At 50.5% G+C, this 21690-nt stretch overlaps 4 protein-coding genes across 11 annotated transcripts; 2 read left to right on the top strand and 2 right to left on the bottom strand.

Moving 5' to 3' along the window:
* The first annotated feature begins 237 nt into the window (after window positions 1-237).
* On the top strand, window positions 238-5170 carry epx (eosinophil peroxidase). Of its 2 annotated transcripts, XM_011607622.2 has the most exons (17): window positions 246-535; window positions 602-689; window positions 755-845; window positions 1031-1206; window positions 1303-1435; window positions 1504-1633; window positions 1707-1913; window positions 1992-2361; window positions 2425-2585; window positions 2658-2916; window positions 3002-3172; window positions 3898-4135; window positions 4208-4419; window positions 4490-4654; window positions 4733-4816; window positions 4897-4993; window positions 5062-5170. In XM_011607622.2, exons 1-17 carry the CDS (start codon window positions 518-520, stop codon window positions 5114-5116), a joined length of 2655 nt encoding a protein of 884 aa, XP_011605924.1. In that variant the 5' UTR covers window positions 246-517; the 3' UTR covers window positions 5117-5170. The 2 variants fall into 2 exon arrangements, with proteins under 2 accessions (XP_029697587.1, XP_011605924.1); XM_029841727.1 differs by lacking the exon at window positions 4490-4654 and having other exon boundaries at window positions 238-535.
* Window positions 5171-5518: 348 nt separating this feature from the next.
* Window positions 5519-11407, bottom strand: rab3il1 (RAB3A interacting protein (rabin3)-like 1). 5 transcript variants are annotated; one of them, XM_029841749.1, is made up of 11 exons: window positions 10911-11407; window positions 9115-9298; window positions 8909-9004; window positions 8703-8780; window positions 8398-8625; window positions 7453-7581; window positions 7267-7379; window positions 7069-7092; window positions 6722-6821; window positions 6574-6640; window positions 5519-6492 (listed from the first exon to the last, which is right to left on the bottom strand). In XM_029841749.1, the coding sequence occupies exons 1-11, from the start codon at window positions 11117-11119 to the stop codon at window positions 6407-6409; spliced, it is 1314 nt and encodes a 437-aa protein (XP_029697609.1). In that variant the 5' UTR covers window positions 11120-11407; the 3' UTR covers window positions 5519-6406. The 5 variants fall into 5 exon arrangements, 4 of the variants coding, with proteins under 4 accessions (XP_029697609.1, XP_029697611.1, XP_029697610.1 ...); XM_029841751.1 differs by lacking the exon at window positions 10911-11407 and adding an exon at window positions 9807-9918 and having other exon boundaries at window positions 9115-9321; XM_029841750.1 differs by lacking the exon at window positions 7069-7092.
* Window positions 11408-11422: 15 nt separating this feature from the next.
* Window positions 11423-15385, top strand: best1 (bestrophin 1). The gene is made up of 9 exons (XM_003967700.2): window positions 11423-12292; window positions 12441-12535; window positions 12611-12844; window positions 12919-13073; window positions 13137-13214; window positions 13303-13455; window positions 13541-13621; window positions 13707-13858; window positions 13969-15385. Exons 1-9 carry the CDS (start codon window positions 12141-12143, stop codon window positions 15026-15028), a joined length of 2160 nt encoding a protein of 719 aa, XP_003967749.1. The 5' UTR covers window positions 11423-12140; the 3' UTR covers window positions 15029-15385.
* A 142-nt stretch (window positions 15386-15527) lies between these two features.
* incenp (inner centromere protein) lies at window positions 15528-21389 on the bottom strand. Of its 3 annotated transcripts, none has more exons than XM_011607598.2 (21): window positions 21141-21389; window positions 20553-20698; window positions 20344-20454; window positions 19658-20259; window positions 19545-19572; window positions 19410-19458; window positions 19204-19330; window positions 19079-19109; window positions 18898-18985; window positions 18670-18810; window positions 18514-18531; window positions 17677-17786; window positions 17477-17594; window positions 17301-17399; window positions 17023-17222; window positions 16777-16897; window positions 16598-16681; window positions 16462-16497; window positions 16232-16294; window positions 16000-16150; window positions 15528-15899 (listed from the first exon to the last, which is right to left on the bottom strand). In XM_011607598.2, exons 2-21 carry the CDS (start codon window positions 20690-20692, stop codon window positions 15724-15726), a joined length of 2493 nt encoding a protein of 830 aa, XP_011605900.2. In that variant the 5' UTR covers window positions 20693-20698; window positions 21141-21389; the 3' UTR covers window positions 15528-15723. The 3 variants fall into 3 exon arrangements, with proteins under 3 accessions (XP_011605900.2, XP_011605901.2, XP_011605902.2); XM_011607599.2 differs by having other exon boundaries at window positions 20553-20694; XM_011607600.2 differs by lacking the exon at window positions 18514-18531.
* Window positions 21390-21690: the final 301 nt, after the last annotated feature.

Raw genomic sequence — 21690 nt, 5'->3', positions numbered from 1 at the left:
GGACGGCAGGTATTTGCCTTTTCAGAACAAAGCATTTCTACATTTCAGCTCTTGAATGTCAGCAGCACCCAGGGGAACGCTGGAGAACAGAGATAAAATTAATAACAGTGTAATGAAATGGGCCTGGGTGACCCGCCTGATGGTATCGCACACCTGCAGCATCAAAGCACCCGGAGCCAAACCCCCCCTGAGAGGTGCCAGCACGCTGAGCGCTTCGCCGGCCCGGTCCGAGAAGGCAGCTCCTCTGTCGTCTCGGGGGGAATTGCTTTATTTAATTGGAATGATCCAAATGTGACAGAAGCTTTTCATCAGGCCGCAGAGGTCCGTTTGATTTGTGAAGCTCCTCGGGGAATCCTGCGTTTCATGTTGCCGCGCTGTCACCAGGGGGGCAGATAAGTGGATTCTGCACATACCTGCAGGCTCCGCTGCTGCTGTATAAACAGCGGCGTCGACACTCGGACCCCTGGTTCTGGTCCCTAACCTGAAGTGAGTCCTCTCAACAGCTTTGACAGAGCAGATGGACGCAGCGCTCATGGTGAGTCTCTGATGGCTTCTCCTTTCGCGAGGACGTCACCTCAGCTCTCACCGGTTCTGGTTCCAGGTGTCGATCCCTTTGTTGGGGCTGGCTCTCGTCCTGCTCTCCCTCCCCGTGGAGGCTTCACTGACTGGACAGTTTGACAACAGCTCAGGTAGGATGTCTGATTCACGACACCCAGCCAGGGTGGGTCTGATCTTAGTCCTGTGGAACCTCCAGGAAGCTCCTATCTGGGATCTGTGTTCATGAAGGAGGCCCTCCGGAGGGCCATGGAGCTGACGGATGCTGCTTACTCCCGCACAAGTGAAAGGTAAAATAGTGGGAAATCCTCACCCACCATCCTCACAACCAAGATTAGTCGGAAATGTGATATTAATGCCACTGATAGAAGTTTCACCGCGCTATTTTGGCCCTGAGGCTGCCTGAAAAGCAGCTTACAATGAAAGTAATCGCCGGTGTAAAGCGCGTGCTGATGTCGGAAAACAACAACTGCAGGGTGAAGAAATCCCTCTCTGAAGGAGCCCTGAGACCCAGCGACCTACTGGCCCATTTCAAACAGATCCAACCCACGACCAGGACTCAGATCTGGGCTGCAGAGCTGCTGGACAACACGGTGGAGCTGATCAGAGAGATGGTCTACACCCACACGATGGTGCAGCCCAGCCCCCACGGTAAATCTTACACCCCATAAAATGCCCCTCACACCTTCCATTTCAAATATACGACCACTTCCTGCCGCTGCGTTGGTTTTCCGTCGACTCCCAAAGAGCTGCTGAGCGAAGGCGACGTGGAGAATCTGCTGCAGGCGACGGGCTGTTCTGCAGAGCTGCAGAGGCCCAGCTGTGGCCCGGGCTGCCTCCCGGAGCGCTACCGCTCCATCACGGGGGAGTGCAACAACCGGTCAGTGCTCGCGCGCGCACGCGTGGACGGGGGCGGCCCTTTTCCCTGACGGCTCTCGTCCTCTTCAGACAGCATCCCAGATGGGGCGCCGCAAACACGCCGTATTCCCGCTGGCTGCCTCCGGAGTATGAGGATGCCTGGGGGGCCCCCAGGGGGTGGGACCCAGGGCACACCTACCATAACGCCACCCTGCCTCCGGTGAGAGAGGGCGCAGGCGCCGCCTCACCTCCCCCCCCCCCCCCGGGTGTTTTAACCCTGCTGCTGTGTGCAGGTGCGCCTGGTCTCCCAGGAGGTGTTGTTCACTCGCAACGACAACATCTCGCTGGACTCCGCCCTGTCCCACCTGCTGGTGGAGTGGGGCCAGTGGATCGATCACGACATCGTGCAGACGCCACAGAGCCCCAGCACGGCCTCCTTCAGGTCCGGAGCCGACTGCACGCTCAGCTGCAGCCGGGAGGCGCCGTGCTTCCCCATCCAGGTGCGCGCCGTGTTCAGAACTCATTCTGAGGTGAATAACCCTTAAATCCTGAAAGACGTTCGTTGGCTTGGTCTTCAGATTCCTCTGTCAGATCCTCGTAATGGCACCCAGAGCTGCATGCCCTTCTTCCGCTCTGCGCCCAGCTGCGTGGCCGGGACCTTGTCCCAGCGCCGCCGCGAGCAGCTCAACGCCATCACCTCCTACGTGGATGCGAGCATGGTGTACGGCAGCTCCGCCGGTTTGGCGCTGGCTCTCAGGAACCGGTCCTCTCCGCTGGGCTCCATGGCACTGAATTCTCAGCACTCTGACCACGACTTGGCCTACATGCCCTTCCTGCCACGCATGCAGGCGCACCTGGACCCCTGTGGCCCCCGAAACTCCAGCCTGTCAGGCGGCAGCTCCCGTAGGTCTGAGCGTCCGGGCAACAACACGTCCTGTTTTCAGGCTGGTGAGTAAGAGGTTCAGCTCTCATGTTCTGCTTGGTCTGTTGGTAATGATGCACTTTTCCCAGGTGATTCCCGAGCTAATGAGCATCTGGGAATGATTGCGCTGCACACGCTCTTCCTGAGAGAGCACAACCGGCTGGTTGAAGAGCTGCACCTTCTCAACCCTCACTGGAGTCCTGACATCCTGTATCAGGAAGCGCGCAAGATCATGGGAGCCATCCATCAGGTACCAAAGGGGCCATTCTCGTCCACCTCGGTGAGTGTTCCCGGCGCTGAGCTGCTGCTTTTAATGTTTTAGATCCTAACATGGGATCACTACCTGCCACGCGTCCTGGGAGAAGAGGCAATGGTGCGTCTGATGCCTCCGTACAGGGGCTACAATCCAAATGTGGATCCAAGCATCGCTAACGTCTTTGCGACTGCGGCGTTCCGGTTTGCTCACGTCACCGTGCAGCCCGTGGTGACCCGGCTGGGGCCGGGATACACCGCTAACTCCCAGCATCCTCCGCTGCCTCTGCATAATTCCCTCTTTGCATCCTGGAGGATTGTCCAGGAAGGTAGAGCTCCAGAGCCTTCACCGTAGACGACAGGTTCCGCAGGTTCTCCTCACTTTTCTGCCTCTTTTCCCTCCCGGTGGGTCAGGTGGCATCGACCCGGTGCTGCGCGGCCTGCTGCTCTCCCCAGCCAAGCTGCAGACCCCTGGTCAGATGATGGTGGAGGAGCTCACAGAGAGGCTGTTCCAGGCCCAGGGGGGGGTGCCTTTCGACCTCGCGGCCCTTAACCTCCAGCGGGGTCGGGATCATGGTCTGCCTGGTACCGATTTTACTCCCTTTCTGCTGCTTCTGGGTACGCGCACATGCAAAGTTCTGAGAACCAGCCGTCTAATCTGTCAGGTTGCCGCTTCGTTATTAATCAACAAGCCCGGTGTCAACGTGTGCAGCCATCACCAACGCTGTGTCTGAATGGAATGCTGACTCACAAACCAGTTCCAGATGTAGGAATGTGCCTGGAGTAAAATCCTCCAGAGGCTTTTGTGAGACGGATAAATCTGGTCGCTGAAGTGGGAGCACCTGTTTCCATCAGTGAATATTAACAACAGATACTTTGTTGTTGGCTTTTACAGCACACTGGGCGCGGTCAGCCCACATTTCTGTTTGTGTACCAGGACCTGGAGCGGCTGCTCCCAGCTGCCGACCACAGGCTGATTAAACCCGCCTGAACTTTCTCTGCCAGCAAACAGCTAAATGGCACTTTGCCACCCTGCCCACACAGGATCTGATGTGTGATTAGGAGGGTTTTTTATGCACCGTTTATGTAACTTGTCTAAGCTGCGGTCAGTCAGAATCACTGTGCTCCTCTTCCTGGAAGGAAGAGTCAAGAGCAGGACGTGACTTTACAATTTAAGCGGAACCCTGAGGAGGGAGTTCATCTCTAAATTTAGGCAGGAGGCAAAAGGTTCTTTGTTTATTCCAAGCGGTTTGGAGGCAGAGTGGGGGTTCAAAATGGAACGTTTAACTTCTGGGCTCTCGTCCCATCAGGCTACGGCTCCTGGAGAAGGTTCTGCGGACTCTTGGTTCCAAACACGACGACAGAACTGGCCGAAATTCTACACAACCTCACTTTGGCCCACACCTTCCAGCTCCTCTACGGGACGCCCCACAACATCGACGTGTGGGTGGGGGCCATCTCTGAGCCTGCCCCGCCCGGCGGGCGCGTCGGCCCGCTTCTGTCCTGTCTGCTGTCCAGACAGTTCAGAGCTCTGAGAGACGGAGACAGGTGGGTCCGAAGGTCCGCGCCGTCCTTGTCGATGCCAGTGGAGAACCGTGACTCTGTGTTTGTCTCCTGAAGGTTCTGGTGGGAGAAGGAGGGCGTCTTCACCAAGGCTCAGAGGGAACGCCTCCGCTCCGTCTCCCTGTCCCGCATCATCTGTGACAACAGCCACATCGCCCGGGTGCCCGCCGACCCGTTCTCACACACGGGGAAGGTGGAGGACACGATGCCTTGTTCACACCCGCTCATCCCCCACCTGGACCTGCAGCCCTGGAAGGAACCAGACTCAGGTGAGGACGCCCACCACAGCAGCAGGCCCGTTTGGCACAGCTCCGCCTCAGTCTGCGACACCCGTTTCAGATCCCAGCTGTGGTCCCATACCCAGAATTCAATCTGGGTTCTGGCTGCTGTGCGACTCGGTGGTTCTGTATCAGTGTCAGACGGGCTTCAAGCTCTCGGGATCTTCGTGGACCCGCTGTGACCCAGTCAGCCAGCAGTGGAGCCCCAGTCCTCCGACATGCAGAGGTCCAGATGGAGGCATCAAAAATGTGCTCTAACGCAGCAACAAAGCTCAAATCTAAATATTTCTTTTTTTATTGGCAGACATCAACGAATGTGAAGAACAAACTTCCGCCTGCCCAGAAAACTTGGAGTGCCTCAACGTGCCCGGTTCCTTCATCTGCTCAGGTTTGTGGGGGACCTTTGATGGAGCTCTTTGGATAAATCCTTGTTTTTACTCCGTCATGTTCTGTCGTTGGTGGATCCAGACCCCTCGGCGCCGGCGGCCGCCTCCGTGGTCGGCGCCGTGATGCTGGTGCTGGTTGGAGCGGCCGCTCTCCTGCTGCTGCTCTTCTGTTACCGCCGGTAAGAACGTCCACAACAACACTTTCAATCCTTTAAATGAAGCATCAATAACCAAATGTTTCCTCCAGATATTTCCCCAAGAGAGAAGAGTCGGGTGCTGCCTGCTGCCACCAGAAAAGTTAGCAGATCCTCCTCATCCACTTTTTTGCAGCTGAATTATTAAAAAAAACAAAAACATGTTTTTGTTGTTGACCTGCTAACGGAGCTCGTTTAAGGGATTACAGCTTCCATTTCTGCCCACAAGTCAAATTGTGTCGTTAAGCCGATTAATGGGGTAGAAATCCGAGCGAGGGGATCAATAAGAACCTTACGAAAGTTTTCAATCCGGAAACCAAAATCTTACTGGAATATCTGCTGCAAAACCAGATTTGATTGTAAAACCCTGGGAGCAGCATTATGGGATCCATATCCCAGTTCCTGATTCCTGCCAGCAAACCAGTGAGGAAATTCCGGGATGAGATCAGAGCCAAATCACACCTGGTATCAGCTGTTCGGATCAATAACACACACGCGTGCACACACAAGTGAGGTAAAAAGGCTGCATTGACTCAATTTAATGTGTTTACACTAAAATACAGTCAATTATCAACACTGAAGAAACAACTATTGCACTTTCTGAAACTTCATTTTTACCTTCCATCAGATTGTGATAAATGTGTAAATAATGTGTAAAAATTGGCCGTTGGGAGCAAATCTGCGATCTGATGAGGTCCAATCAATAAAGGTTCCCTATTATGGCTGGTTACTGTGTTCATGAGCAACATTCAAGGCTTTGAGGTCCTAACGAGACGTGATGGCGTCGCCTCCCATGAGGGTTTTTGGGGTTTCGCTGCCCTGGCCCCAAATGTTCTGGGGTCCCGTCCTGACGAGGCCCTTCCACAGCATCAATACATAACTATCTTTATGTAATTCTGGTTTTCATCCCACGATAAATGACCTCTAACCTCGTCTCCAGAGTCAACAGGAAGTGAGTGCACGGAGCACGTGTACTCGGATTACTTGTACTTAATTCATTTAAATGGGCAGTTCCTTAAACAGCACGAACGGGCTCATCCTGTTACAAAAGCACAAATTTGAATTCACCCTTTGCATTTTTTAAAAAAAAAAATCTATTTTCTCAGTTATTTGAAGTATGAAGGGGAAAACTGCCTCCAGCTCAAATTACACCATGTGCCCCCCCCCATTGTTGCAGGAGATGCCGTAGCTGTGTACTGGTTGTAATCTAGTACCATCAACAGTTGCTGCCTCCCAACGCCGCTGGAATGGGTCGGTCCATCGTGTTCTTCTGTTTCCCTCTCACTGCATCCACACACACACGAATGGTTCCTGCAGCTCCCCACACGGCCCCCCCCATAGTAAAACCCTCCTGTTACCACAGTCCAATTCCTCGGCGACCCGGGTCGACGGTGCTCTCTAACCCTGGTCGGCGACGTAGAAGCCCAGCCTGGCTGTGGTCATTTCTCTGCGCAGACGCATCACCTCCCAGAACATCTGCTCAGCTGAGCGAGAGGAGACCAAAAGGGCAGAAGGTGAAACAAAAGCAGGCCAAACGTGCACAAACGTGCGCTGTGTGCCTTTACCGTCGTGCCTCACCAGGCCCTGCTGGATGTAGCGGATGTAGGTAAAAAAGTTACAGACTGCGGCGATCTAGAGGAAAAAGGTCACATGTGACAAGCGGTAACCGTAGCGACCGGCGAGCAGCGTCCGGGGGAAGATGACGGGAGTTACCCTCGCTCTGCTGGAGGGAGAGATGAAGTGGTAGCTCCCCTTATCGCCCAGTTTGATGCGGTGCCTGCAGAGGCGCGACATGCCGCTCAACGCGCACTTCCTGCCAACAGAGGACGATCAGAGTCGGATCAGAGCTGCCGAACACGTTCGTCGCGACGGGGAACAAGGAGCAGCGAAAGGAGGACTGAACGCAGAAGAGCGCAGGGTCAGAGGGCGCCGTTAGCGGAAGGTGGGTGCACGTTCAGGCACATGCAGGCGGTTAATGAACGGACGCGTTGAGGAGCGTTCAGGCACCAGGGAGACGGTGGGCGAGAGGACAGACGGGGGATCGTTTCCTCAAGACTTACGTCTCTACTGCTGCTCTAAAGCCGCTGGAAGAAAGATTTTAAACACGAGAGTGATTAGAAGTGTGCCCGGACTGCACCCCGGTACAGAGAGACCCCTCCAGCCAGGATCATTTAGCAGCGGGGTGGGGGTGGGGGGGGTTCTTACTTAGCTGCTGCTATGAGAGGATGAACACAATGAAGTGATGAGTCCACACTCACTTGGGCCCGCCGCACTCCGTCGCCGAGGCTTTGACCACGGGCGGCGCCGACACGGCCACGGGCTCGATAGTCAGCGAGTTGCTCTCCACGGCGCTCTGCACCCGCTGCGACAGCTGCAGGAAACAGAACGTGGGTGAAGGGTGAGCTGGAAGATCAGCCGCCGGCTCACGTCTGCAGGGCTGGAACCTCGGATCTGGTGAAGGAGAGGCAGGGGCCGACGTCCTCGCTGTAGACGCGGCTCAGGAAGGCGGACGAGCGCTCCAGGCTGGGGTTTTCCTTCCACAGCAGGAACTCTGCGTACAGGACAGAATCCATCTGCAGAGAGGAGACAGAGCGTTGGGACGGGCGCGCCACCAACCAGGCGGAAGCTTGAAAACAGCCTCATGACCCTCATTCGCTGAATGCGCCTCAATATTCAACGCAGGTATTTATTACGGCCGTCTCTGAAAATAGGAAATCAATCACTTCTCACTATCAACACAACTGGAAGTTTATAGACATTAACCTTCAAACGGTTCCAGTCCCATAAATTCATACTTTCTAGGGGACAGACTCCCCTCCCTGACATGAATGGAGGAAAGAAAAGCATAAAATAACTGAAGGATTCTCCAGAGCTCTGTGTTTATGCCCCATATAAAACCTGCAGTGATCTGTTAGCGCTCCAACATCAAAGAGGAGAGACAGCAACACTTTTAACTTTCAGTGTTTCCAGGAGACTTTGAGCAACAAGGCTGATTGATGCGCTGCAGGTTTGGAGTTTACCATCGCCGCGTTGAGCTCGGAGAGACGGATTAGTCGTTCTTTGGACCATAAAAGGCCACGGCTACAGCAATGCAGTAAATCTGTCAGCATCTGAGGATCAAGCACGTTTAAACGGCTGCCGTTACCTGACTGCGGTCTATGCCTAATCCCTCATCTCAAATCCTAGCGGGAATGGTCACCAAGAAAGCCCGGGGACCAGGTAGAGTATCAGAGAGAGGAGAGCAGGAGCAGCAGGCTGAGGGAGGAAGACACACCAGAGACTGAGAGGAAGAACAGGTCAGGGGAAGGTTAGTACTGGCCGGGAAGAAACGGCTGAAAGGAAGAAGAGCGCAGGAACGAGTGGAAACGCTTGAACTCGGGTTAGCTTACCTCTCGCTCCTCTTTGGACACAGGCTGGATGGAGACGGAGGAAGGTTCTGCTCTTCCAGCTAGGGATGGAATGGTGCCGCTCATGCTCTTGTTGCGGCTGTGGTGCTTGTAGGCGCCCCTGGTGCTCGGAGACTGCAGCTGAGGGTGAAGCTGGCGGTTCGGCGAGGAGGGCGTCGAGGTCAACACCAGAGTCTTGAGCGCCGTCACTTCAGCTTGAAGGACATCGATCTGGGAGTCACGGCCGAAGACAAGAGAAAATGATTCAAGGATGGAGGAACTCATAAAGCTAGAAAGGCTCCACAAACCTTTCCCTGAGCCTCCTTCAGCCGCTTTTCTGACGCAGCTCGTTTGACATTAGCTTCACGCACCATTTTGTGAGCTTCCTGTTGTGAAAATGACACCAGGGACACATTACTTTTTATTTTATTCTCAGCTCGGTATCATAACATCTTGTAAAATGTCTTCGCTACTGTTGTTTTTCCTTTAGTAAGATGATGAATCAGAGACAGACCTCAAACAGACTGGCAGTCAGCTCTTCTAACTCCTGCTCCAGCTGGTTCCGGACCTGTGACAGGCGCTCGCACTCCTTGTCCTTTAGTTTCAGTTCCTGACACAAGTAGGTCACAGTCATATTTTACAGGAATGGACGTGTGCACTGGCTGGTATTCTAGGTCACAAGAGGCTGTGCGTGTGTCAGCACAATATCATTTACTGCACCTTCTTTGCGGCGTCCAACTGTTCCCTGAGGATCTCTGACCCCTTTTCTCTGATTTCTTTCTCTCTGTCCTCCAGGGAGGACCTACGGAGCAGGGACAGGTCGCCATGGGCTCTGCCTGATGGGGGCCCGGCCTGGCCTCCGCCCTCCACTCTGAGGTCCGGCTCCGGATCCAGATCTACCAAACTTCTCACATTCAGAAACATAGCCTTAATGAGAGAGAATAAACATATGCAATAATGCACAATAAACTGCTCTGTCCTGTTCGATCCCTGTCGTGCACGTACATGTCAGGAGGTCGCACGTGTGGATTTCTATTCAGATCATTCAAATTTATCCACACCATTCATTTAAGGTGGGGAATGCCAGCAAAATCTCCGATACTTAACAAATCCTACACTTCAATATGACTTTTTCAGCTATTTTTACACCTCACTAATTGATGACTTAGAGAATTGTCCCAAAAAAAAGTCATTATCAATTACAACAGCAGCCTGTCAATTGATTATTACCCGAAAACCTAGTTTCAGTGTTTCCACTGATGCATTAAAACCGCAAATGAGCCAAAGTATTAGTTATTGTTTCGGTTCAGAGACTCTCCAGCGAACACTGTTGGCTAATGAGCGCTAGCCGCGGTTAGCATAAAGAAAACAACTTAAAGAAAGGAATAAGATCCCTCTGTAAACGCCCTTACCCTGTCCGGGTCCCGGACCGCAGTTCAACCTAGCCCGGCTCTTATCTGAACACTTTTGCCCCCCGGAGTCCTTCAAATAACTGTTGTAGTTCCCGAATCGCCAAAACTAACCTTCGTAGTTTCGGGTACCGTAAAATCTCCCGTTTTAAATCACGGTCGGCGGAGGAATGCGGACGCTGACGGAAACAACCGAAAACAATAGCGCCGGGAGCAGCTGCGAATTAATGCAGACAAAAGCACAAAAAAAAATTAAAAAAAAGCAACTCAGGCGGCCGGTTTCAAACTCTTTTGTCCATCTCTTTTAAACCGCTTTTTATTGATTTCCTTTTATTTCTCCGGCTTCTCTCTCCCGGGTCGGAGCTCCGTCTGTGACCCAGGTCACATGACAGCCGCATCTCCTCCAGCACTGTCACCAGAACAGCCGCCTCCTTCTTCTTCTACGCCCGTGGAACCGCTCCGGCCTCCGGCTAGCTAACGTTCCCCAGAGTTCCCAGAATAATTCCAGCATTTATGTGGCATTTTATTGTCATTAAAGTGGGTGTTTCGCTGGATGAGGGGACTGCGGTACCAACAAGGCATCCACGGTTACATAAAGGAATCCGGAAAAAAAAAATTTTTTTAAATAAATGGTTTTTCCAAATAGCATTCCTAATTAGCAATTAGCGCCGACGTCAACGTTGCTTGAGCAGTTGAAAAAATGTCTTAATTTAAGTACAAGAAAATAAAATCTGTCAACAATTAAAGATGAATTTGGTTTTTTTTTTAAAGTGAATTCCTACAGTCTTTATGAAGAAAAATAAATTAAAAGACTAATTTAGATATACAGTGCAGTACATGCACATTTGGAATGTTCAACTTTATTGCTGTAATCAAATTAATAAAGTGGCCTGAGAAGTAACAAAAATAAACAAATATTCCAATACAACATGCCTGCCCACTGCAGAACACACATTTGTTCAATCAATAAAACTCATAAACATTCTTTTCAGTCCAGCTTTTCAATAATTGACCTTCTACTTCATCACTTTCCTGTGCTGATGATGAGCCATTGTTGGACGAACCTCCTCACACATGAACCATCGTGAAAACACAAGTTTCGCTTACCGTCCAACAACGCAGCCTCCTTCCTCGGTTCCTCTGCTCGACTTCAGTCTTGCTGCCTGAACATCAGGTGTTCCGAAAAACACGCTGGAGGAATAAACTGCTATTCCGGATCTGCCTGCTCTGAGGACCTCATATCCTGGACCAGCTGACGGCATAGGCGGAGGAGACGGGGAAATCCGGACACTGTGGATTCCCTCAAAAGCATCCATACTTCTTTCCTGCAAAGCTCAGGAAGTTCAGGAATTTCTTTATGGCTCCAGCAGAGTTGCGCACAGCATGATGAATACTTGTATGTGTGGGGTGTAATGATCCCAAGACCTGCACTCTTCCTTAACACCTGAAGTACAAATGGGAAAAAAAAGTTCTCCTGTTGTTACTTTGAGTCACTGTGGCCTCTCTTCCCAGCACTGCAAACTCAGAAGCTCTTTACTCTTCATGTTGTAATGCTCCAGGAATTTTCTCTCTTTGAGACATCCTGCGCAAACACCACTGAACCTCTCAGACCTGGTGAGTGAAAGACAAATATCCCGGAGAGAACATACTTACAAAAGCCTCCCAGCTGTTCCCACTCTGCTAAAGATTAAAAACCGGCTAAAATATTAATAAGGCTGGGAGGTGAGTGGGTTGAACTGACTCTGCACTGACTGCGCTCCGTTGTCCGCTTAGACTAGAAGGGTTAATAATCACTGTTTCCAGCGCAGTCGTGCACATTCCTCCCAGCAGGGAGGAGGTCAGGCACACACTCACCTGGCCAACAGCTCCCATTACCAAACACCGATTGTCAACGTTAACAATGGAGTTCCGGGTAGTGTAGAAAATCTTAAAATCCTTCTGATCAAGTTTCCAGAATCATCAAATCCACACCGGTTGCTCCGACCCATCGGTGTGTGGCTGCGTCAGATTAACAGTCTCACAATGCGCCTTTGTTCCCCAAACAGATTAACACATCAAGTGACCGGGAGTGTGCGGCTCCCTGGTCCTCTTTTCCTTTTTTCTGCCTCTCTTTCCACAACACTCTCCCACACGACTCCGGAGGTTCCAAGTTGTGTGGTGAGCGTTGGACCCTTGGAATGCTGGATGCCGACTTTGTGATCCTGTTGTGACTCTTTGAAGCATTTCCATGAGATCCAGGCTGCTTGGCTTCGGGCTCTGTGGACCTCCGGAGAGCCGCGCTCTTTTCCTACATGTCACCTCACAGTCGAGCAGCAGGTTGCCCAGCGAGAAGCAGCGATGACGGTGACGTACTCCCGCAGGGTGGCCGACGCAGGCCTGGGGACCTTCTTTCACCTGCTTCTACGATGGAAGGGCAGCATCTACAAACTTCTCTATAGAGAGCTGATCATCTTCAGCCTCCTATACTCCTTCTTCAGTATCGTTTATAGGTCAGAAACCTCAAGGAATAGTGCATCTTGTCACCACTGCAGCTAATAGAATCTGATTTATTTCATTTTACATAAAAACCTAACACATCTTATTACGATCTGGAACTATGACCTGGTGTCGGCTCATCTGTGGTTAACTCATCATCAGGTTTGTGTTAAATAATGACCAGAAGAGGCTGTTTGAGAAGCTGGCGATATACTGCGACCGCTACGCTGAGCTCATCCCCGTGTCATTCGTATTGGGTGAGCCCAGATTAATCCTACAGATGTCGTTTAATTTAGGTGTTTTGTGAATATTTGACTGCTACCTTCTTGCAGGGTTCTACGTAACGCTGGTTGTGTCGCGTTGGTGGGGCCAGTTTGAGAACGTCCCCTGGCCGGACCGATTGGCAGCGTTAGTTGGGGGTCACGTCCGCGGGGCGGACGAGCCCTCCAGGCTGACCCGGCGGACCCTGATGAGATATGCCAACCTCTCGGGGGTCCTCATCTATCGCTCCATCAGCACTGCTGTCTACAAGAGGTTTCCCACCATGGAGCATCTGGTGCAGGCGGGTATGGAACCCAACAACTTCCTGCTCATTGAGCTCTGTTTTAAGGTCCTGAAGAACGTGCTCTCTCCCTGTCAGGCCTGATGACTTCAGAGGAGCTAAGGCATCTGGAGAACCTGCCCTCTCCTCACAACAAGTTCTGGGTTCCTTGCATGTGGTTTGTGAGCCTGGCTCTGAGGGCTCGCACCGAAGGGCGCATCAACAACGACGTGGCGCTCACAGCCATTTTCACCGTAGGTCTCCATGTGAAGATCTCTTCAGAAATGTTGTTTATTTATGTTTATTTCTCTGTTCAGGAGTTGAATAGTTTACGTGCGAAATGCATGAAGCTGTACGGTTATGACTGGATCAGCCTGCCGCTCGTCTACACTCAGGTTTTTCTTTAGTTACTGCACCAGCAGATGGCAAAGTGTGTTAATGTAGGTCAGATGGTCCTAAATTGGTGTTCTCTGTGGTCACTAGGTGGTGACAGTGGCGGTCTACAGCTTCTTCTTGGCCTGTCTGATCGGTCGTCAGTTCCTGGATCCAGCTCAGGGGTACCCTGGTCACGACGTGGACTTCTTCCTGCCGATCTTCACCCTGCTGCAGTTTTTCTTCTACGTCGGGTGGCTGAAGGTGACGAACATCGTCCACGCTGGCTGCCACTGTGGTCGATTTTGGCACTTTGTCACTGTTCTCTGTTTTGTTTTCTGCTCCTCAGGTGGCCGAACAGCTGATAAATCCATTCGGCGAAGACGACGACGACTTTGAAGCCAACTGGCTTGTTGATCGTAATCTCCAGGTTTGGAACACGGGTCGACCAGTTCCTCGCCACCCCAGCCTGAAGTGTTATGGTTTACCTTTGGTGTGTTTGTGTTGCCTCTCAGGTTTCCTTGCTGTCCGTAGATGAGATGTACGACAACCTTCCGATAGTTGAGAGGGATATGTACTGGAACGAGTCGGAGCCTCAGCCACCATACACCGCTGCCAGCGCTGAACACCGCAAGCCCTCCTTCATGGGCTCAGCTTTGGACATCAGGTCCAAATAACAGTCTTTGGACATAAGTCACACACACATTGTAGTTTTTAATGGTACATCAACGTATTTCATGGTTCTCCTTGATGACTGATGCTCTTTTTCTTAACTAGTGTTCCAAAAGAGGAAATGGAGTTTCAGTCCAATCTGGAGCAGATCAAAGAAAATGAGGAGGCCAACTACTCCACCCCACTGATTGGGGGTCTGGGTCGTTTGCTCGGTGTCCAGTCCCCAAGCTTCCACCGCTCATCACGGTTGTCTCTGCTACGCCGGCGTCCCGGAGCTCCTTTGAGCCGCTTCCCTCTCTACCTGCACCCAGACGCGCCATCGACTCCGGTCCAAACCCGCCAGGCTTTGAACCAGGAACGAGATCCCGACTACGCCTTTTCCGCCACGTCTCTGTACGAGAGGTCCGGCTTCTACAGCTGCCCGCAGACACCCATTCACTGCGTGCCCCCCGCAGTGCCGCGACCTCGACCCCCTCGGAGGACAGCCAATGAGACTGACCGCAGCTGCTGCTCTCTGGCTCCTCCGACGGTGGGGTCACAGTTACTGCCCCCTGACACCCCCGGTCACATCCCGCCACCACCATCTTCTGCTTTCCCTTGGCTCAGCGAGGATGCCGAGGTCCCCACAGCACCCACCTTCTCCTTTCCAGACCCACTGCCTGAACTCTGTCCGATATCTAAACTCAGACCGGGTCACGGCCTGCTGGCTCGCCGTCCTCCACCTCCGCGTCTCACGCTGGACCCCCCCCCCTCAGCCGAGGGCCAGGCCGGGCCCCTCAGTGCCCGGGCAGCAGGAACCGGTGGAGAAAGGGTGTTTTCGTTCACTCCTCCCTCTCGCGTCGCAGGGGCAAATCCCAGTAATCCCAGCAGCAGCTCGGGCAGCATTAATGCAACCGGCACCAACGGCTCTGGCACAACAGGAAGTCACAGCAACTTTGGCAATCAAGGGAATTTCAGTGCCAATCTGAAGGGTAGCAACGGGGGCACCAACGGCGGACTGAGCAATAACGTGGGCGCCGTTCCTATCCCAGCGCCGCCACAGGCAGAGAGCAATCAGCAAAACTCGCCCAATGATTCAGGAATCTCATTGGCTGAGGCGGACTTGCTGGGTGTGTTGGTGGACAGAGGGATGAACAAGGTAGCAGGAGGGAGGGAGCAGGAATAAAAATAAGGCTGTTTTTGTAGCATTTCAACAACACTGATCCGTGTTACACCGGAGGGGCACGACCGAGGTAATCTCTACTTCCTGGGAGGGTCTTACAGTACAAGTAACCTCGTGATGCTTGATCACCTCAAGAGGTTTAATCATCAATATGTGGAGGCGGAACCTTCCAGTTGCCTCCAAAACAGGACAAAACGTGCTGACACTAGCAGTTACCCTCGAATCCACATAATAAATTCAGCTGTTAAGCATGTTTCTTTTTGATAAATTTTGAAATAAATGTCAATGTCTATTTTATTACATAAAATCCAATTACCGGTAACTGAAAAAAGACTAGTAGTATTTTGCTCTATTTCACATAATCCTCTGCAAAGCCAGTTAGGTCAAAGTTCAAGGAGTACTATAAACTTCTGACCCAACCTTCTTGCTTACTATGCTTATTTTTCTAAATTAGCTACCCTAAAAAGCCATTTTAATGCACACCAATAAAACGCAGACACAGAAATTCTAATCTTTTAATTAGAACACAATCATGTTTACTGATCAGATAAAACTTTAACATCCCACTGGGTTAAAATAGACCCATTTTCAAGTACAAATATGAAAACAGTAAAATATTGATAAAAGCATAAAAACATAAAATTGCTTTATTTGGGGGAAAAACTTAAAACTATACAGCGACAGGTCTGTATGAGACCCTACTTGGACAGAGTTGGAGGCAAGTGCCAGACGGCCGAGCTGGTGCGTTTAAAGTAGCGCGGCTTGCTCTTGTAAAAGATGTCTTCAAGTTTGGGAGGTTCGATTACTCCAAACAAAGAGTCGAGATCAGGAGGGTTGAAGTACTGTTTCATTATAATCTGATTAAGGTTGTGATCTAGAGAGAGAGAATTATGACCGCATTATGATCAAAGAACAACAGTTTAAACTGATCAAAGCCCGGCCCGTCCACGTCACCTCGTATTTCCGATACTTACTCTCTGCCCAGGAGGGGATCGGTTTCCTGGGCGCAGACTCGTCGTCCGTCGAATCATCACTGTTCTGGTCCATCCCATAGTCTTCTGCAGTTTTGGACAGCACAGGTTTGTTGCCACCTTTTGGAGTGATGACGTACGACTGCGGTGATTTCTGCAGGACGGGCAAACATGGCGAGTGACTTTGTGTCCGATGAAAAAATCCTTAAAACGAGGCAAAAGAAGTCAAATTCACCTCCATGTCCACAGTCACGTTGAGGCCGATGCCTTTTCCAACCGGTGTGCTCAGGACGGAGCGCTGCGGAAGGGAGGGGGAAAGTAAGGTTTTATCACGATGGTAGCGACACCTTATCAAACAGCAGTGACATAAATAAATACACAAGGCTGCAGTGGACATCTCCACAGGTGGGAGACCATTAACATCCCAATCAGAAACCCTTAGAACCCATTTCCTCTGTGTCTCACCTCGATATCCACAGTCACATTCAGGGCAGTAGTGTTCTGGGGGGGCAGACAGAGACATTTAGGCCAAAGACATAATCACAGCTAAATTTGACGACCATGAAAGTAGCAAAATTAGGATCCTGTGACTCCGATTTACCTGTTTAGCAGCAGCTTCCTTCTGTTTGGCAGCTTCTCTTTCCTTTGGAGCTTTCTGCTCTGCGGCCAGTCGCAGCTGCTCCTCCTGGAAACGCAGACAAACCCCAGAAGATGCATTTAAAACGCGGAGAGCAGCGTGAGCCGGGCAGGCGGACGCGCGCTCATCCTTTTTAGCTTTACCAGTTTCCTCCTTTCCTCGAGCGCCTTCCTTTTCTCCTCCAGTTCTCTCCTCTCCTTCTCTCTCGCTGCTCTCTCCAGTTCCCGCTGCAGAGCCAGAGATTTTTCCTTCTCCACTCGTTCCCTGCAACACAGACAAGTGCGTTCGTACCGTGCATAAGCTCGCTCCATATATTCAGACCGACCCTGCCTGGGGTGAGACCGCTTCCATTGATGATGGAACCCTTTGCGTGTGTAATGTTTAATAACCTTTCAGCGGCTGCCAGCCGCTCCCGCTCCAGCTGCCGCTCCCGCTCCAGCTGCCGCTCCCGCTCCAGCTGCCGCTCCCGCTCGTGCTCCTGCTCCCTCCTCAGCTCCAGAGCTCGGCGAGCTTCAGCCAGTTTACGAGCGAGTTCCTCCTCTTCTGCCTTCTTCTTGGCCAACAATTCCAGCTGTCGCTTCTCCTCCTCCTTCATGAGAAACACACCAGAGCCAAATCAAGAGGGGGGGTACGGGGCTCAACGCAGGCGATGGAATCACCATCCTACCATTTTCTTCTTTCTAGCCTCTTCTTCCAACTTCTTCTTCTCTAGTTCCTCCTGGCGCTTGACAGCTGCCTTTTTCTTGGCTTTCTCCTCCGCCAGGCGCTGCAAGTAGAACCAAATCTGACACATCTGACCCGCCTGGTGCTGAACGTGCAGAAAGAGCGGCTGTGTACGCGTACCTCATTCTTCACCTCGATCTGAGCCATCTTTTGCTCAACCTTCTTCTTTTTTTCTTCCTCCTTCTGCTCTTCTTTCACTTTGGCCTCAAAGACTCTTTTCAGCCTCTCATCTCTCTTCCTGCAACAAATAAAAGCATCAAGTTTAAAAATGAGAAGGAAAAGTCGAAGGTCTGATTGTTTTTTTAAGGCCGAGTTTGGACCTTTTGAGTTCTTCTTGTTTCCGTTTCTTCTCCTCCTCCATCTTCTTCATCCTTTCCTCCTCTTGTTCCTGCTTCTTCTTCAAGGCTTCTAATTTGTATCGCTCTTTTGTCTAAAATTTAAAAACCAGAAGGCTCATTTTAGGCCTCAGCTCATGTATCTGAAAAGTTTATTGATATGAAACCAGAGCAAAAATCAACTTTCATTCGACTCTACACTTTAAGTATAAACTTAAAGCACCTTAAATGGTACCTAAACTAAAAACAGACAAATGCATTTATAAATGTTAACATTGTCAGTAGAAGATTTAGGTTTTCATGCTGTCTTTGAACTCAATTATCCTCCAGAAGCCAAGACAGGCATTTTGGACCAGTTGGCCGTTCCTTTACATTTTTGCTTCCTCCGCTCACATCACCATGGTGCTCTTACTAACAACACCTCCAAGAGTCCAACCTGGAATCAGCCCAATAACCATCATCACTACCCCAGTCCGAATAAGAACAGAAGAGCCACAGATCCCCACCAGTGACAGGACAGCCAATCTTCAGCTTCTCTTTCTGATCAAACATTCCGTTAATTCACCAAAGCCAGCCTGACAGTGGGTGTGAATATTAGTGAGGGGCATGACAGCATTTTACACAGTGCTCTTAAAAACAACTCCCCTTTCAGCAATGAAATAAAACAATATTCTGAATTCCACCAGTGTTCTGGTTCTAATTTGGGCGAATGACTTCAACACTGACACTTGAAAGGGGCTTGTTTAAAGGAAACGGTTAGAAGAAGCTGCGCAGTGAAGTATTAGAACACCCACAGTCACGGTGCTTCAATAATACACTTACCACGACACCATTGCTCAACTGTGGGCGATAAAATCCACAAAGAACACCGCATCACAACAGCTCATAGAAAAACGCATCATTTTGTCTCACTGTCCCATAGGTGCTTCTCTGAGTGAGGAACTAATTTACAGAACCAGCTGTGATGACGTGACATACCTTAGGGTCAATCCTCAGGGGCGTGGTGTGTTTAATGAAGGATTTAATGACACCGGTGCGCCCGAGCGTGTTTGGAGTCATCATGAGCATCTGGTTCTTCTGCACGGTGTGGAGGAAAGATCTCATGTTGGGCCTGATGGCCTGTATATGAATAAGGAGAAAGATGGACAGCCTTCTCAAGCACGCCGTCATCTCAAAACAGTGCCACTTGACATCGAAGGGCCTTACACTCTGACTCTTCTTGGGAGGAGAGAACCTCTTCGTTGGGCTTTCCTCAGCAGTATCTGGTGCTTTGCGCTTGGTGCTCTGGCGTGACCTGCACAAAAGTTCACGTGTCGCTGAAAGTGGCTGCTGGCATTAAGGAAGTAAATAAATAAATAAATAAAACGGTCTGTGAGCTGCCACTCACCTGCGCCCAGACTTTGCTTTATCACTTACAACTGAAATACAGACAAGACAGGGAAAAAACCCCCGTTAACATCAAATTCACGTCACAATCAGCATGAAATGGTAAACAAAAGAGCGACTGGGTACCTGTTTTTCTGTTGGGGGTGCTCATTTTCTGCTCGGCACTATACAACGATGGAAGTGCCAGTTTGGGAGAGTTTGCAGCCACTGAGCGAGTGACGCGTCTGACAGGTAAATCTACAGGCTCCTCAGCCTGGACGCATCAGTTAATCAGTTAAATAAAGCATCAGTTTAGTTAGCGACTCTTTAAGCATGGTAATGTATAGACATACCTTTGAAGTTGCTGGTGAGCCCTCTGCTGCATTATCCTCCGTGTCGTTGCTGTAAATGTGAGCGGAGAGAAAAAACAGAATGCAGTTTGTTCGAATAATGCTGAAACGTAGCATTTTCAGATCTTACTGACTTACACTTCTCCCTCTTCTTCAACAGCATCTTCTAGAACCACAAAGAGCAAAGAACGACGTAAAAAAAACAAGAAATCAAAATCCACCCTGTCGAGTGTTCAGGAGTCACGCCTCACCCTCATTATTGCTGCTGCACTGGGAGCTGGTGGCGCGCGCCACCTTCCTCTTCAGCATGGAGCGGCGGGAGGCCCGGCGGACCGATTCCTGAGTCATGCTGTGCCGCAGACCCGCCAACGAGTGACGCAGCTTGAGAGAGCACTGTACAGAGCTACGCCGTGAGCTTTGAGCCACCTCAGCGATGGCCACCTTTGTAGCCGTGCGGCCGGGGGAACACACCAGGATTTTGGCATTTTCAGCAGACAGGCGGTCTGTTGAGGAGATGCTGACCGTGACTTCAGGGGCAGGCGGGTCAGGCAGGGACTGGTCAGCTGAGGCACTGGGGGCCACCTCAGGCGCAGGTAACTCTGGTGGAGGCTGCGCACTGTCAGGATTGTCTTCTCCTTCGTCCTTCTCCTGCTCTCCCACCGGCTTCTCGTTCTCCGTCTCTTCCGTTTTAGGCACCTGGCTAACATCCTCAGTCTCCTCGAACATTGTCTGTTTCTTCTTGCGAGTGGTACGTTTAGGTCTTGAGGCCTCGGGAACGCACTCCTCTTCAGCAATAAAGTTCAGCGATTTCACAGAGGAGCCACGGAGGTTGCTGCGTCTCCCCTTTGAAAACCTGGGATGACAAATGAAAAAGAATAAAAATGAGAATAAGGACACAAGCAAAAAAAATCATTAGTAAAGCAAGGAGGAAACAAACCTCCTCCTGGTTTGATTCTCCTCATGACGACCCACAGACACGCGCTTTCTGCGACTGTTTTTCTTCTGCGATGGTGTTTTAGGCATCAATTCAGGTTCAGTATTAAAATCTCTGAGGGGGAAAAAGTTGGTGAGTAAAACATATAACCTGTCAGCCCAAAGAGGACAGCAAGAACCTTAAAAAGACCCTTTTGTTTTGGTTCAGGTTACCTTGAAAACATGCGGTTGGCTTCCTGCTGGATCTCTTCCAGCCAAACAACGTGGACATTTTTAATTTCATCGATGAAGTCCTGCATTTTGCCGACAAACATTTCCCGCATGGATTGCACGGATGACAGTACAGGGTTCATGCCTGCCTACGAAGGGATTGTCTTGTTAAACGTGTTCTTACACATTTTCGTTAATTTACAAGAAATAAAGCACCCAGCCATTGATGACCAGGAAGCCATCATCAATAGTAACACATAAAAATCCAACACTTTAATGTGTATATGTATATCTGTGTATATATATGTGTATATAAAGACACACACACACATATATATAATGAATAAATAGTACAGTAAAACTAGTGTTACAGTAAAACTGGCAACATATTCCACATCCCCGAACCTTTGTGGCGTTAGCTTCAGTGGCTAAAGCTTCCAGAGCTAACATGTTAGCACCAAACATAGCACAAAACGCCCAACACAAACTGACCAGAGCAGCTCAATCATACTCCACGCTGACACCTCCCCAGAAAACATTAAAAAATGGATTTCAGAGCTCATATGTTAATGATTTAAAAACGCTGCGCACCTAAAGCTTGAAGCCTTTTGTTATGTTCCAGCAACTTGACGTTACCCTTAGGTTTTAGGGTTCTCGGTTGGGAATCCAATGGTCGTTGCCCTGCTGCACAGCTATTACAGTCGCATACTTACGTGCAAACAAATATACGGGGAAAAGAAATGATAATCCCCCTACTTGACCGCTAAAATAAACCCCTTCTCTCCGGCGAGGAAACTGCAGACTTCCCCGCTGAAACCGTCCAACTGTTTCAAAACTTCACCAGCCAATCCCGACACGCGGTAAGATGACGTAGGCAAAGGTTTGTTGGATTTAGTGTTAGTGGCCGCGCGTAAGGGTGAAGAGCAATGGCGCCAACCGTAGCGACGTTACGTTTTAAGAGAAATCGAACAAACCCAACGGAAGTCCTGGGCGGGGTTACAGCGCCGGTGGTGATTTAAATCAACCAATTATCACATGGCAGGATGTCGAAAACGTAGAAGCACTTAAACGCCACATTTATACTTCTGCTAACGGCAACAACAATAACAATAACACAATATGTCAGCCAACACTTATTTAA

This window comes from Takifugu rubripes, chromosome 9 (genome assembly GCF_901000725.2).
Source record: "Takifugu rubripes chromosome 9, fTakRub1.2, whole genome shotgun sequence".
In the NCBI taxonomy this organism is placed as follows: domain Eukaryota; kingdom Metazoa; phylum Chordata; class Actinopteri; order Tetraodontiformes; family Tetraodontidae; genus Takifugu; species Takifugu rubripes.
This window is presented reverse-complemented; position numbering and strand designations above follow the sequence as displayed.

What these genes read in the sequence shown, in the direction of transcription:
- best1 (XM_003967700.2), top strand. Translation starts at nt 12,141, where the DNA reads ATGACGGTGACGTACTCCCGCAGGGTGGCCGACGCAGGCCTGGGGACC. An exon ending in TGCCGCTCGTCTACACTCAG is followed by an intron (nt 13,215 to 13,302) that starts GTTTTTCTTTAG and finishes TGTGGTCACTAG; the next exon opens with GTGGTGACAGTGGCGGTCTA. An exon ending in TTGTTGATCGTAATCTCCAG is followed by an intron (nt 13,622 to 13,706) that starts GTTTGGAACACG and finishes GTTGCCTCTCAG; the next exon opens with GTTTCCTTGCTGTCCGTAGA.
- epx (XM_011607622.2), top strand. An exon ending in GGTGCAGCCCAGCCCCCACG is followed by an intron (nt 1,207 to 1,302) that starts GTAAATCTTACA and finishes CGACTCCCAAAG; the next exon opens with AGCTGCTGAGCGAAGGCGAC. An exon ending in GCTCTGAGAGACGGAGACAG is followed by an intron (nt 4,136 to 4,207) that starts GTGGGTCCGAAG and finishes TGTCTCCTGAAG; the next exon opens with GTTCTGGTGGGAGAAGGAGG.
- rab3il1 (XM_029841749.1), bottom strand. Translation starts at nt 11,119, where the DNA reads ATGGATGCTTTTGAGGGAATCCACAGTGTCCGGATTTCCCCGTCTCCT. An exon ending in TCTCCTTCACCAGATCCGAG is followed by an intron (nt 7,380 to 7,452) that starts GTTCCAGCCCTG and finishes TGTTTCCTGCAG; the next exon opens with CTGTCGCAGCGGGTGCAGAG. An exon ending in CTCCCTCCAGCAGAGCGAGG is followed by an intron (nt 6,641 to 6,721) that starts GTAACTCCCGTC and finishes TTTTTCCTCTAG; the next exon opens with ATCGCCGCAGTCTGTAACTT.
- incenp (XM_011607598.2), bottom strand. Translation starts at nt 20,692, where the DNA reads ATGAACCCTGTACTGTCATCCGTGCAATCCATGCGGGAAATGTTTGTC. An exon ending in GTGCAGCAGCAATAATGAGG is followed by an intron (nt 19,573 to 19,657) that starts GTGAGGCGTGAC and finishes TTGTGGTTCTAG; the next exon opens with AAGATGCTGTTGAAGAAGAG. An exon ending in CTCCCAAGAAGAGTCAGAGT is followed by an intron (nt 18,811 to 18,897) that starts GTAAGGCCCTTC and finishes ATTCATATACAG; the next exon opens with GCCATCAGGCCCAACATGAG.